A 13,353-nucleotide genomic window follows, 5' to 3' on the forward strand; every position below is an offset into this window, starting at 1 on the left:
AAGAAGGCCGCTGAGGAAGCCCATGCTAGTACTCAGGAGGCGATCAACAGCCTTCAGACGAAACTCGATGCCCTACTCGAAGAAAAGAACGCTGCCGAGGATGCGCATACTTTGGCCATCGAGGCACTCAAGGCCGACACCGACGCTTCCTCTAGGCAGGCGATTGATGAGCTGCAGGCAAAACACGATGCTCTTCTTGAAGAAAAGAAAACTACCGAGGATGCGCATGCTGTAGCGATCGAGGCACTCAAAGCTGACTCCGAAGAATCATCCAGGGCTATTGACGACTTGCGGTCGAAACACGATACTCTACTTGAGGAAAAGAAAGCCGCCGAAGAAGCACACACACTGGCGATCGAGGCCGTCAAGGCCGACACCGATGCTTCCTCCAGGCAGGCTATTGAGGAGCTGCAGGCGAAATACGAAGCCTTGTTGAAGGAGAAGACTGCTGCCGAAGAAGCACACAGTTTGGCGATCGAGGCCGTGAAGGCCGACACCGATTCTTCGTCTCAAAAGCTGATCGACGACCTTCAAGCCAGGCATGACGCTCTTCAGGAAGAGAAAATGACTATTGAGGCGAAACACAAGACAGAATTGAAAGCCTTAGAAAAAGAAATGGACGACAACGCAAGCGCGTTTATCAATGACATGCAGACGAAGTTTGTGGCGCTTACTGAAGAGAAGGACAAAACTGCGGAACAGCATCTACTGGAGTTGTCGTCTTTGCAAACCGACTTGGAATCAACCCACAAAATTTCTATCGCCGATCTACAAGCTAAACACGATGCCCTCGTCGCTGAGAACACGGAGATCGAACAGTCTCACGCCGACGCCATCGCTCATCTTACCGACTCCTTGAAAGCTGAGCATACCGAAGCACTAGCTACTCTTCAGTCCAAGCACGACGAACTCACCGAAAAGCTCTCTGGTACCGAGAAAGCTCACGCGGATGCTATCGCGCTGCTTAGGGAGGAACTCAAGGATGGCCACTCCAATGACCTCGCCGCTGTGCAGGCCAAGCTCGGCGAGATCCAAGCTCAATATGAGAAGCTTTCAGAGGAGAAGACTGCGGCTGATAAAGCTCACGAAGACGCGGTTGCTGAGCTAACGAAGGGAATGGAGAACAGTTCCTCGAAAGCTTTGAAGGAGATGGAAGTGAAATATGAAGAAGCTCTTGCACAGGAGAAAGAGTTAGAGCTCAAGCATGCTGAAGAGGTGGAGAGTCTGAAATCTACTCTCGAAGAAACTTACATTCAACGCCTACAGGAAAAGGAAGAGGAACTGAAGGCCTCGGAGGATGGCCTGAAGAGCAAGAACGACCTGCTGTCCAAGCATGAGGAAAGCTTCAGCGAATTATCCAAGGCCCTTGAATCTACCCAACAGGAACTCCTAACAACCAAACAATCCCTGCAGGACGCAGGACAGTCTAGCGCCGCCTCACTCCTGGAAGCGCAGTCCAATCATGCCAAGGAATTGGAAGATGTCGTCCATCAACACCGCCAGGAGACGGCAGAGGCCCTCCAAGAGCAAGAACGGAAGTATGAGAACGACCGCGCCGAAAAGAAAGCACGTTATGCCCGGGTAGCGCATCTGTTGCGGATTGTTCAGGATGGATTCATACCAGAGGATGATGGTGGCGAAAAATCCCCGCTCGAGGGGGTGAAGTTGGAAGACTTTGCAGCAGAAGCTGACCAAGAGGAAGAAGAGGCTATAGATCAGGTCGCCCGAAAACTGGAAGCCTTCTTCGAGCGCCGCAAGGAAGCCATCAAGGCAGATAAGGACATTCGTGCCCAACATGCTGATGTTGTGGAGGAGAGGGATGGTCTGATGAGGGAGATGGAAAGGATGAAGGGCGATGTCGTGCGCAAACACCTTGCGATGATTGAGCCGCTGGAGAAAGAGAATGAGCTTTTGAAAGAGAAGAACAAGCGGCTCGAAAATATACTCTCTGCGGGAGATCGCGTCGCGCGTGCTGCTGCCACTGTCGGCGAGCCTAGGAGCATCGACACCGTCGCGGAGGTGGACGAGGAGAGCGAGGACGGGGAGCAGGCTAATCCCGGCGCTGATGCGGATTCGGTGTGGTCGGGGGCGGACGCTGGCACTGAGGCCGGTGGACTTGAGGCAGGTGAGTCGGCTCACTACGCTGGCGGTGTTGGTGGAGAGGAGAGGCGGCCCAGAGAGGCCCTCGGCACTGTCAGCAACCCTCCTCGTCCCCGATCGGCGCAGCCTGCTAACTCGCCTCGGCAGATGGCAAAGATGAAGGAAGCCCTGCGACAGCTGAACGAGCTAAATGACGACGCTCTCGCGGAGAGTTCGCGAGCGGCGGCAGCGTTGTCGAGGCGGGCGGGCGCGAGGATCCAGCAGAGGCGCGCGGACAACAGCAATGAGGAGTCGTAAAAATGCTAAGCGCGTCTCTTCGCTTCTAGGAGCTGGAGCGACGACCGCGAGCCACATCAACGGCGAGAACACGCTGCACCTGGGCCCCTTCATACACACCACCACGACGACGATTTTCTACTCTATACCCCTGTGAGCCGCGCGCTCTGAGATAGGCGGCGCGGCGACTTTTCCTCTTTTTTGCTCCTTTTTCTCTTGTTGAGTTGGCTGCGAGTTCCTGAAAATTCGACCCATTGCGCTGCGGACGGAAGCGAGCTAGCGATAGCGACCCTGTTTTTCTCTCTCTCCGCGTTGCGCGGATGGCGTGCGTATACCCACTGTGGATGGATAGATGCATAATGGCCGAGGCGAGGTGTCTGGGTTCTGAGTTTTCTGAGGTGGGGTGGAAGGGGGGATTGTATGTAATTACGAAAAATGGAGAAGTGGTGTATCCCCGTTATCCGACAACTTGCGTGCGCTGTGAACGATTACTTGGTTACTCGCGTCCACTGCGACCTAGGTCTGCTCAGCACTGTCCGAGGTGTCCTGGTGAGCTTAGCGGTTCCGTCAAGACGGTGAGTCCATGGCGTTTTCGGGCTTCTCGAAAAGGTGGCGGGGGGGGCACCCACGCGGTGGGGTAGTGGTGGACACGGGTGCAGAGGGAAGGAAGGTAGGCCCCGGATTTGCTATGCGGTGCTAACTGACCATCTAGGAACAATCTACGAGGGAGAGGGGGGTTTCAGCGTTCATGGGCTGGAAGGGGGCCATGACTAGGCTAGGTTAGAAGGAGGGCAAGATGGTAGTTATGCTGATTATCGCATTTGGATCCATGAAAGGGGGAGCGGGGGACGCTGGGCGGTGGGCGGTGGTGGGGCTGGTGTACACGTTGTTGCTTTGGGAGCATGGCCGCGGGCTTGGTGGGTTGGGTATGTATGCTGCCTGTTTGATGGGTTGTGCTACTCTGTATGCTTAGGGATGGGCTGGGAGGGGAGATGGGGGATGGTTAGTGGCCACGGGCATATACGAGGAGAGGGGCGTTAGTGTTGCGAGGTGCTTGAATGCTGTCTGAGGTGCCCTGAGGAAAGGTTGTCGTTGGGCGAAGAAGAAGACGTTTGGGTCATGTCATTCTACAATCACGTTTTGAGGGACTTCGGATAGCGGGAGCACGATGGGCACCGGGGGGGAGGTGTTGTTTAGGGGGGGGCGTGCGATTGCCCTGATTGCTAGCCATCGGAAGATGGGATGTAGACTTTCTAGGATTCAACCCGTATCAAGGCATTATCGTCAATGTGGAGATGGTATGCGTACTCTTGGTTGCTAGGTATCCGTTCCAATTCGAGATTTCCATTAGCAAGCTAAATGTAGACAGTTGCTTGACAATATTCATGATGCCTCAGCGAGGTTAGCAAGCGCTCAAGACGGGAGTCTTCTAGCTCATCCGGTCTTGCGAACGGTACCGTAAGACTTCAAACTGTCATATACAGGCACGAGAATACATGATTGTGTATTGCAAAGCTAATTATTTTTTTAAAAAAAAAGGATACTTCTAGATTAAAACTTTTGTCCGCTAGCTGCGCTATGCATATCAAACGCTATGCCACAAAGGAAACCCCCCTAGTCCTCTAAGACGGGCGCAAACTTCGACCTCTTCCTCAGCGCCAACCCATACCTCCAAAAGATCAACGGCGCCGGTATCGCCGCCACCGCCACCGCCCCCAGAATCGACGACGCTGGCCCAACGCCCAGATTGTGGAACATCGGCTGCGCAGCCAGCGGCAAGCCCGCGGCCATGAGACTCCTCAGGAACGTATTCGCCGACACCGCGCTCGCAGCATACAAGCCATACGTATCGATCAGGAAATTTATACACTGCTGGAAGATAAGATTGAAGCCCCCGCCAATGAACATGGCCGCAACCGTCGGGATCGCCCAGTGGTACTCCGGGCCCGCGGTCCAGCCGAACCAGAAAAGCCCGGTGGGGAAAATGAGACTGCCTGCGATCATGGGCGGTAAGCGAGCTTCGGGGACGGGTCGGCCCTTCGCGGCGAGGGAGATGCGGCGGTAGCGGGGCTCATTGGCAAGGTTGATGGTGGTGCCGAAGAGTATGATGCCGACGAGCAGGCCGAGGAAGGGGAGGCTGCCAACGACGGGCGCGAAGCCGCGGTTTTCTTCGAAGACGATGGGGAAGACTTCGATGGTGAGGTAGAGGATGCCGTAGACGAAGGAGGCGTAGAAGGCGATGCAGGTGACCATGGGCTCGGTAAATAACATTCGGAGAGGGCGAGAGAGGTGTTTCGTTAGGATGCTGTTGGCATCGAGCTTCATCTGCTCGTGGGGGTGGAAGTAGGCGTCGTTTCCGGTTTCTTTGCGCATGGCTTGGGCTTTCCATTTCAGAATGACGGGACTGTAGACCTCCGGTAGGCAGAAGACGGTGAGGGCGAAGGTGGCGAAGACCCAGATGGCTGTGATGTACTCGGTCCAGCGCCAGCCTAGGGATGGGTTCACGAGGAGTGCGGAACCGATGACGGGTCCGATGGTTGGGCCGCCGACGACCATAATGCCGTAGAAGTTGATGGCGCTGCCGCGTACTTTGGGGTCCCAGATGTCGCCGAGTGCGGCGGATACATTGCTCACGGGAGCAGAGCCGAAGAGGCCGGCGAAGAAGCGGGTGAGGAAGATGGAGGCAGCGTTCTTGCTGACGGCGGTGCCGATGGAGAAGAGGCCTAGGATGAAGAAGGCGGGGAGGATGCTCCACCGGCGGCCCCAGATTTCGGATATGGGGGCCCAGCATAGAGGGCCGAAGCCAAAGCCGAGACTAGATGATGGTTTAGATAGTTGCTGATAATGGCAGGGAGAGAAGGAACTTACATGTAGAGGGAGACTGATAGCACAGAGACTTCACGACTCACACTCGCATACTCCGCAATCGTATTCCCTGCGGGACCTATAATGCTGGAAGCCGTACTCGCCGCCAGTGCCAGAAAGCCCAGTTGGATAGTAATCCATACTTTGTACGCAAACTTCCAATCCCTTGGATTCGTGGGGTCGTTTTCCTTGAACTTGACCAGATAGCGGTTCTCCTCGCCAGCCTGCAGCTGTTTTTCTCCTTGCGGGATCGCGGCTTCCTCGTCGCGAACTACACCATTTGATGCCGGCTGCGCTTCCTCCTCATTCGATTTCGAAGCTACCGACGACGCGGAGGATGTAGTTCTTGACATTCCAGACGTATTGCCCAAGCGAAAGACGATGTGAATGGAGGCATAGCGAAGGGTTGCGGCTGTATTATGTATGATGGCGCTGGCTGAAGCTATCGGTCCTCTTGCACGGTAAATGCGGCATGTGAGGTGGACGCCGTCATCGACGTCAAGCAGGGGCAACGGCAACCAGCAGCCGGCGGAGATGTACGCAGCTTCTTTTCTCCTTTGCAGCCTGCGTATTTGCTGGAACCCTAGGTATATCCTGTCATGCGCGGATAAAAGGGCTCGGCCTTCGCCTACAACTCAGTCCGAATGCTTTTACAGAATTGAGATGGAACGGACGTCTACTCCGAGCTCGGAGTATAAACGACAGTCTGCCTTCGCTGGGGCATACTGCGATGGTACCGTATGCAGGTATGAGCGGAGTGTGCCGGAGCCCGATCCTGAACGGCTGGTCCAATAAGAAGCCGAGTCTTAAGAAGTTTCTTGCAGGGGGGTTCGCCATGTTATTAGTACTCGCAAGCTCGTCTAGAAGACAGTTCGTGGGCACGCATCTTCGTATGGAGGGCATGACTGGGTGCAAGAACGCCTCAGTCCGCGGCCGGAGTTGGAGCCAGACTCTGCCGACATCGGGGGCCCATCTGAGCTGACCGTTTGAGGAAATGCACAATGCAGTGAAGAGATACAAGGTAAGGACGCGAAATCTATGGATATATACAATATATGGCTGCTTGTTTACGCTCGTTGACCAACTGAGAGCCTTTTGGCTATGTGATTTCTTAGATCACGTGCTAGATGTAAGCTTCAGAGCATTACTGGACGACGAAATGCTCAAAATTGTGATCCTCCACATGTCTCGTCGTGTGTATGCGTACACCGTCTTGTTGCTTGTAGCAAAGAGTGTTCGCAAACCCATGCTGAGGCATTGCGGCTCTTACTTTCGGGCTAAGTTCGTATGCAGGAAATGCTCCTTCATTCCCAGACTTACCGCTGCGCCGAGAACCGCAATCCCAAGCGCTGTACCCCACACGCCTCTGAACGCAGTCATGTAACACTCTATCGCCGCATCTTTCCATTCTGGCGGCAGATTCTTCACCTCGTCGATGCTGTCTCGGATCCGAGCAATGATCGCTGCGGCGCCCTCCTCATTTCCGAATGTCGCCCACAGCTGTGACTTGAGCACGTTCTGGAACACGGCCGACGCAATGGTGATCCCGATAGTGCTGCCGGTGGAACGGAACGCATACGAAGCTGATGTAATGACGGCCTGGTGCTCGTGGTCTACTGCGGCGATAAACGCAAGCAGAGTGACTGTAAGCATTCCGCCATATCCGACACCAGAGAGGAAAAGGTAGATGAGTGGTGGGATAACGGGGGTGCTCGCGCTGAACGTTGCGGCTATGAGGATGTAAGGAGTAACCAGGATCGCCTCAATTATCGCGTTGAGTATATAGTAGCGGCCTGTAGCCTTGATGATGTAGCCGGCACCTAACGAGCCGACAGCAGCCCCAACGGAAGTCGGGATGATGCGAGCCCCTGCCTGTGAGCTTGACAGACCACGTGCTTGGAAGTACACGGGGACGTAGAACGTTATCATCATGGCAGACATCGTACAGAACCAATTCGTGAGACATCCGCAGGCCACCGTACGATCCACGAGTAGCCGGACAGGGATGATGGGCTCAGCTGCAACGCGGTCCTCCACGTATATAAATAGGCCTAGGAAGACTGCTGACAGTGGCAGCGAGACCAGCACAAGAGGGTGCGTCCACGGGACTACATTTCCTCCGGAATTTAGGCCAAGGAGGAGTAGGACGACAGATACAACGAGGGTACCAGCACCGAGGAAGTCGACGCGCCTGATCCTGGAGACATTCTTTTCCTTCACTGGTATCTTTACCGTGAACCAAACCAGAGCGCAGGATACCACGATGAATGGGACTTGTATAAGGAAGGCGTTGCGCCAACCCCATGTGTCCGATATCCACCCACCTAAGACACCGCCAACGCCCATACCTAGGCCGTAGAATAGGTTACCAAAGCCTTGCCAGAGGCCTCGGTTTCGCAGAGGGATTATATCGGTGGTTACAAAGGTGGATATGGCTGTGAGGCCGCTGTACTCTGTTAGCAATGCATTTTCGGGCGCCAAACAATATTGGTTTTGAGAGCTCACCCTCCACCCATTCCTGCGACTACACGCCCAAAGATAACCACCCATTGTTTCGTAGCCAGACCACATATCAAATTCCCAGCGGCGAAAAATATGTTGGAGAAGACTAATCCTGTCCTCCGGGAAAAAATATCGGTTAACCGGCCGCTGAGCGGTTGGAGGGCCGCGTTGGCTATGTAATAGGATGATGCTACCCAGGACAACAGCGTCAGGGAGTGGAAGGAGTTGGAGATTGGAGCGGCAAGTGTAGCGACCATGGTGCCGTCTGGGAGCTGTTAGTGATAATACCGGTGCTTTGGGCTCTTGGCATACATACCTGCTGCCGCCAGGAACACGCCCATCCAGATGCTTGCGAGGGTAAGAATTGCCTTGCTGGTGCTGTAATCGTCTGCAATGGGTGTCCCATTCCCGTCTTCGCCATTGGCATTTCCTCTCTCAATTGAACCATTGTCGGGAATGGGATCTCCTAGGAGAGGGCTCTGTTCGGTAGGGTGCTCATCCTGGGACGTCGACATGCTGCAATGCGGAATTGACTTTTCTAAGTATCACGGGAGGTCCATTAGCTGGTCTCGGGGAGCAGTTGTCGAACAAAGGTGCGATAAGCATGGTTGTGGCGGGCCTAACGTGAGTCAGCTCCCAGCTGCAGCAAGCTCCATTGAAGTTCGCGGGGATATCGGATCCTGCCGAAGACCTCTTCCAATCTACCATATACCTACAAACACCAGTTCTCGTTCCAGCATGGGAAAGAAAGAGAGGATAAACTTGAGTAAATTGACTGACTGCACGTGGTTTATTCTTGAACTAAGGTTGAGAGCGTCGATTCAAGACTATGCCGTGGCTCGAAATTCTCCTGACTACATCACAACCGCATTTGAAGCCGTTCCGTTGACTTTGGGAATTACAGGACCTGAGATATATCAGTACTGGGCTGCTCATCAACGGCTTACGAGGTTTGGCCCCATCCCCAACCTTCACGGCTTGAAGGATTCACATTCTGCCATAGTTTTGCTTCTAAAGTAGGTCGGCCACCAAAGATGTCATCTCCAACGGAGAAAGTGCTTTGGGCTTCGTTGCATGACCTCGAAGAATTTCTTTCATGAGCGAGCTTCGAAGATTCGAAAGTTACAAGGCTCAGAATTGAAGGCTGCGAGCATCTGAAAAATTGCCGGATAGTTCCAACTTCGCCAGACCTTCCTTCTACACTACGAAACTCATGATATGAGGGCGTGAAGGGATCAAGCTTACAAGCAGAGCTTGGGCTTTCACAGTCAAACTAAGCATGGTGCCTAGATGCTCAGCTTATTTGCGACCCGTGGTACAGCTGGTGGTACCTATCAAACGGCCACCACGTGCCCTTGGCATGCCTCGCAGAAAGGCTCGAAGACAGCTAGTCTCTGTCCCTTAGGTGTTGTAGTCGGATATTGACGGCTGAGGCTCCGCGAAATGATGATCCAGAAGACCGAGAATACACATTAGTACCCTTGGTAGGCACTGCGTTTCTTCTTTCAGCGCCCCCAAAATATCCCAACACCATTCCCTGCGTCCCGTCTTTCGAAACGGGCATGAACGTAACGATCGATTACCCCACAAGAACTGGCCGCTGTGGCCCATTGGACTCGTTCCTGGCACACACAGTTGGGGTCCGCTTCAGCCTCTTGGTCCGTGAACACCTACGTAGCTCCATCACCACCCCTGTAAAACGGACTCCATGGTCGTCCCCAAGGCCTGTCCATGCTTTGGGATTCCTTATATCCAGTCAAATGTCTGCAATCAAGCACGTTTCGACCTCATCTTCACTTTTACATAAATACCTTTACCCTTCGCAGTTGTTCTCAATGACGGCGCCCAGAGCGCATTGATCCTTCTCCCTCGCTGACCTTCTATTTCGAGTCTGCGCTTTGTCTGCACCACCTCTCTGGAGCAGGATAGCCACAGAGCCGCGCCGTTTCGAATGCAGAGTATGGAATTAATGAAGTCATCAGCTCATAGCGGTCTGTTGGTGGTGGCGGCGCGATGACCTTACGGGACTTGAGAAGGGTGGGAAACGGGTTTGAATGGTATAAATACAATAGCCGTGGTTTCCAGTTGAACAACTCATCAGAGCATCAATTCCTCCAATAACTCTATGAAACAAACGCCATTGCACTCTTCTACCTCCGCACAAATTCCAATTATGCTCAACTTCGCTACTATTCTAGCACTAGCCGCTGCCCTGCCGCTGGCATTCGCATCCCCTCTTGCGAACCGCAATATCCTGATTCCCAACGAGAATGGTGAGCTTGTGTATGCGACTCCAGACCAGCTGTCCGAGATCGAGAACAGCCGCATCAAGCGCAGCATGCTGTCGAAGCGTGACAAGTGCAGCGACGGAGTTGCCCCAACAGACGGGCAGGACTTTTTCAATTGCGAGCAGTATTGCGAACGATCCACTGCTCAAATTGAGGGAGCTGGAGTAAAGGGTAAGCAGTAAACCTCCACGCGTTACTCATGCTAATGCCAAATATAGTGTCGGATGATATCAACTGTACTGTCGGGAAGGGAGGCACTTGTGCTGTTGCTCACGCCATCACTGTTACCATCTCCGAATCCGTATCCATCAACCTTGGCGGCACTTCAGGTGCAACTGAAGAGGGCATTGCCACCTTGACTGCAGGAGCCAGCTTCACCTGGACCAAGTCTGTGGCCACCGGAAACACTTACACTTTTACTCCTGCGTCCGGTTCGTTCGTCTTCAATCCTACCATTCTTGATCAGATACTAACAGTTCATCCTTCAACTAGGCGACCAGGGCTACATCATGTTCAAGCCCCATCTCCAGCAGAGCTGCGGAGATTTCCAGGTCTTCACCTTCAGCCAGAATGATGATGGGTCAGAGACCTACTGCGATGTTCCTATCTTCTCGGAGGACACCAATGCTTGCGGAACCTCCCCTATGAAACTTTCGTCTGGCGAAGCCGATGGCGTAAGTCTTATTCCTGCCCTTTGAGATCGTTCGCTAATTGATGATCAGACCTACTCTTTCTGCCGTCCCAACGGTGATGGTTGCTAAGTCAGCCCTTCGAAGACGGTAAATTCGATGGCGATATGTGCATTTAGACCACTTATTTGTGTATACTGTCCTATCAATGCATAAAATTACTTCTCTCTGTTTTTATGAAGTCCACGCCGCATGAAAGAATTGATACATGCAATCGGCGAGCTTACCAGGCTTTCCAAAATTATCACAAGCATCTCAAGCGGTGGTAAGCAAGTGTGCCCAGACTCCTAGCAAGATATTGTACTGCAAAGCAATGCGAACAAGGCGAGCAATATTTCAGTCTTATCCTATGTCATCAGTGCTAGAAATGGTCAGAATGAAGAAATTACAAAGACGCCCTATGGGCAATCCCTTTATGTGGGATATTTGATGATAATTATATTCTTGATTTAAGTAAAGTACCATGACATAGCTTTGGGCACTCTTTGCATCTACCTAGGGTATCCCGATAGGCTTTTAAAATTCCATCGACGATACAAAGATTGACACCGTTGATGCTAAGCTACCTTTTAACCGGCCCGTAAGCGATGGTGTTGAGAGAGTAGGAGAAGAGGTGGAGTATAGCTTTCTTGGGAGGCGGCTGGGAGGTTGGTAAAAGAATGGCGGTGTGAGCTCGTGTGGACGGTGCAGTGGAAATAGGACTACCTTTTACCTGACCGAGGACGTGCTAGCTGCCAGGTGGGGTACCCCTTACAGTGGCGTCTAGGTAGCAAAGGATAAGCACGAGTAAATCTATTTCCGCGTGCCTACACTTAGGACCCGGTACGGTATGTGGAAGTGTTGAAAGGGGCGCCGGATACCGAGCGTCCGAAATAAACATGGAGCGAGCCATCAGGTTTCCAGAGGAGGACTTGCGGGCGTGAATGGGTCCATCCAAAAGGCTGCTGACGTCGCCACGACAACAAATATTGCTGGCCGCCTCGAGCTACAGCTCGCTCCAACACTCCATCTCCTCCGCTTCGCTTGCTCCACACCGTAGCAACACCCAAATCGCTCTCGCCCTGCATCTTAATGACAGAGAGCGCGTGCAGCATGATACCAGCCTCCTCAGAGCGAAGGTAAGACATGGTCTCAATTTCCTGTTATGAGGCCAGTCCTAAAACAGAACCCAGGAGCGACATGGCCACAATCCCCCCCGAATCGAGTCCTGAACTCGAGAAATCCGCAGCTCAAAAGGTCGGCCAGATTGTGGAGCTTGTTGAGGAAGTCCTATATCATCTTCCATTCATCGAGGTGCTCTCAGCGAAGCTCGTTTGCAAGCACTGGCACGACATGGTCAACCGCTCTCTACCTCTCCAGCAAAAGCTATTCCTCGCTCCAATGACATACGCCCCAGAACTTCGGCTCCCCGGCTACATCCTCCCTTACGAAGCTAGTTATGAGCCTGTCACGCACCGAAAAGAAGGCCCGTACATCGTACAGCCATGGGGTGGCCGACAGTGGCACCCACTACTCCAATATTTCATCCTGACACCGCGGTGGTTCCTCAAATACACGTTGGAGCACAGCTTTCTCCACTTGTTCTGGGTTCAGGACACTGGTATGCGCGCGATCCGACGTGAGATCAAAATCCCCGATGTTGTTCTTCGCCTGAAGTACTTTGCAACCGCTCCGGACGGCGAGTGGCAGCGTGCGCTCTGTTGCCAGCCTCCCATCCAGCTGCTGGAATACGAGCTCGATGAGGACCTTGAGATTGATCTCATCGCGGGTGGTACAGAGCATTTCCAAGCCTCTCACAAGCTGAAGGCTGAGTCTGGGGCAGCTGGCGTCTCGATGGGCCAGCTTCAGACCTGCATCCGCGTCATCTTGGCCGAGGTAGAGGAGGTCATGGTTCAAGCTCAGGAACTCAGGGAAGGAAAACGCAAGGCGAAGTCGCTGTTGTGCAGCGCGACCAAGAACACAGTGGGCACGTCGTTCAAAGGACCAAAGATCGAAATGCGCAGAAAACTCGGAGACCTGCGGCTTGCTCATAAGACAATGGTGGAAGTGGTTGGGTCCAAGCTCCGATGGTGCATGGATATCTTTGGGACTGAATCATCTTCTGAACCAGACGGAATGCGTCCTCCCATTCGTGAAGAGGCTACTTGAGAAAGGCAAGCCGAGGGCATTCGAACAAGGCTAGGAGCCACAGCAAATGTTGTAGTAGATGGCCTCACCTTCGTGTATACCTCTCTTCCTCTGTTTCTATACTTTATGGAACCACGAACACATAAAACCTCTACACTACCTTGCTACGTGACAGTGTTGATTGATATAGGTTATAAGTCTGGGCACACGGATTCATTGCTGCTTAGCTCCAATCTTGCTCACTCAACACCACTATAAGGAGCAGCCCGGCTAGTAAGCAGCTAGTCAGTGAAGAGTCAGTCTGATTTGCACTACGTGAAACTTCAGGTTGCCCTAGGTTTTGGAATTCTATGGGGGTGCCCAAAGCAGTGGTGAAAGTCTGTGCAAAGACTTATAAGTTCATATTTCGAATCAGCAATCTCAGGTGAGGAAGTGCCTGTAAGACCTTTTATAATTTGTCCGCGCTATGAAGTTATAGTGCTGCTTCTCACAGTACACCCTGACTC

General features: G+C 53.0%; 5 protein-coding genes across 5 annotated transcripts; 3 read left to right on the forward strand and 2 right to left on the reverse strand.

The window, feature by feature from the left end:
• Window positions 1–3,863: 3,863 nt before the first annotated feature.
• BDZ99DRAFT_454816 (MFS general substrate transporter) lies at window positions 3,864–5,646 on the reverse strand. The gene is made up of 2 exons (XM_033718404.1): window positions 5,245–5,646; window positions 3,864–5,191 (listed from the first exon to the last, which is right to left on the reverse strand). Exons 1-2 carry the CDS (start codon window positions 5,592–5,594, stop codon window positions 3,991–3,993), a joined length of 1,551 nt encoding a protein of 516 aa, XP_033569420.1. The 5' UTR covers window positions 5,595–5,646; the 3' UTR covers window positions 3,864–3,990.
• Window positions 5,647–5,916: 270 nt separating this feature from the next.
• BDZ99DRAFT_468917 (uncharacterized protein) lies at window positions 5,917–6,313 on the forward strand. The gene has a single exon (XM_033721373.1). It carries the CDS (start codon window positions 5,972–5,974, stop codon window positions 6,221–6,223), a length of 252 nt encoding a protein of 83 aa, XP_033569421.1. The 5' UTR covers window positions 5,917–5,971; the 3' UTR covers window positions 6,224–6,313.
• Window positions 6,301–8,340, reverse strand: BDZ99DRAFT_454817 (MFS general substrate transporter). The gene is made up of 3 exons (XM_033718405.1): window positions 8,060–8,340; window positions 7,747–8,008; window positions 6,301–7,687 (listed from the first exon to the last, which is right to left on the reverse strand). Exons 1-3 carry the CDS (start codon window positions 8,256–8,258, stop codon window positions 6,508–6,510), a joined length of 1,641 nt encoding a protein of 546 aa, XP_033569422.1. The 5' UTR covers window positions 8,259–8,340; the 3' UTR covers window positions 6,301–6,507.
• A 1,576-nt stretch (window positions 8,341–9,916) lies between these two features.
• Window positions 9,917–10,889, forward strand: BDZ99DRAFT_503906 (uncharacterized protein; the record flags this gene model as incomplete). Its single annotated transcript, XM_033724001.1, has 4 exons — window positions 9,917–10,202; window positions 10,250–10,462; window positions 10,524–10,705; window positions 10,754–10,889. The coding sequence occupies 4 exons, from the start codon at window positions 9,917–9,919 to the stop codon at window positions 10,790–10,792; spliced, it is 720 nt and encodes a 239-aa protein (XP_033569423.1). The 3' UTR covers window positions 10,793–10,889.
• Window positions 10,890–11,826: 937 nt separating this feature from the next.
• On the forward strand, window positions 11,827–13,000 carry BDZ99DRAFT_551283 (uncharacterized protein). Its single transcript, XM_033727017.1, has one exon. It carries the CDS (start codon window positions 11,846–11,848, stop codon window positions 12,866–12,868), a length of 1,023 nt encoding a protein of 340 aa, XP_033569424.1. The 5' UTR covers window positions 11,827–11,845; the 3' UTR covers window positions 12,869–13,000.
• The last annotated feature ends 353 nt before the right edge of the window (window positions 13,001–13,353 follow it).

The sequence above is a fragment of the Mytilinidion resinicola genome (assembly GCF_010093595.1).
Source record: "Mytilinidion resinicola strain CBS 304.34 unplaced genomic scaffold BDZ99scaffold_32, whole genome shotgun sequence".
In the NCBI taxonomy this organism is placed as follows: Eukaryota; Fungi; Ascomycota; class Dothideomycetes; order Mytilinidiales; family Mytilinidiaceae; genus Mytilinidion; species Mytilinidion resinicola.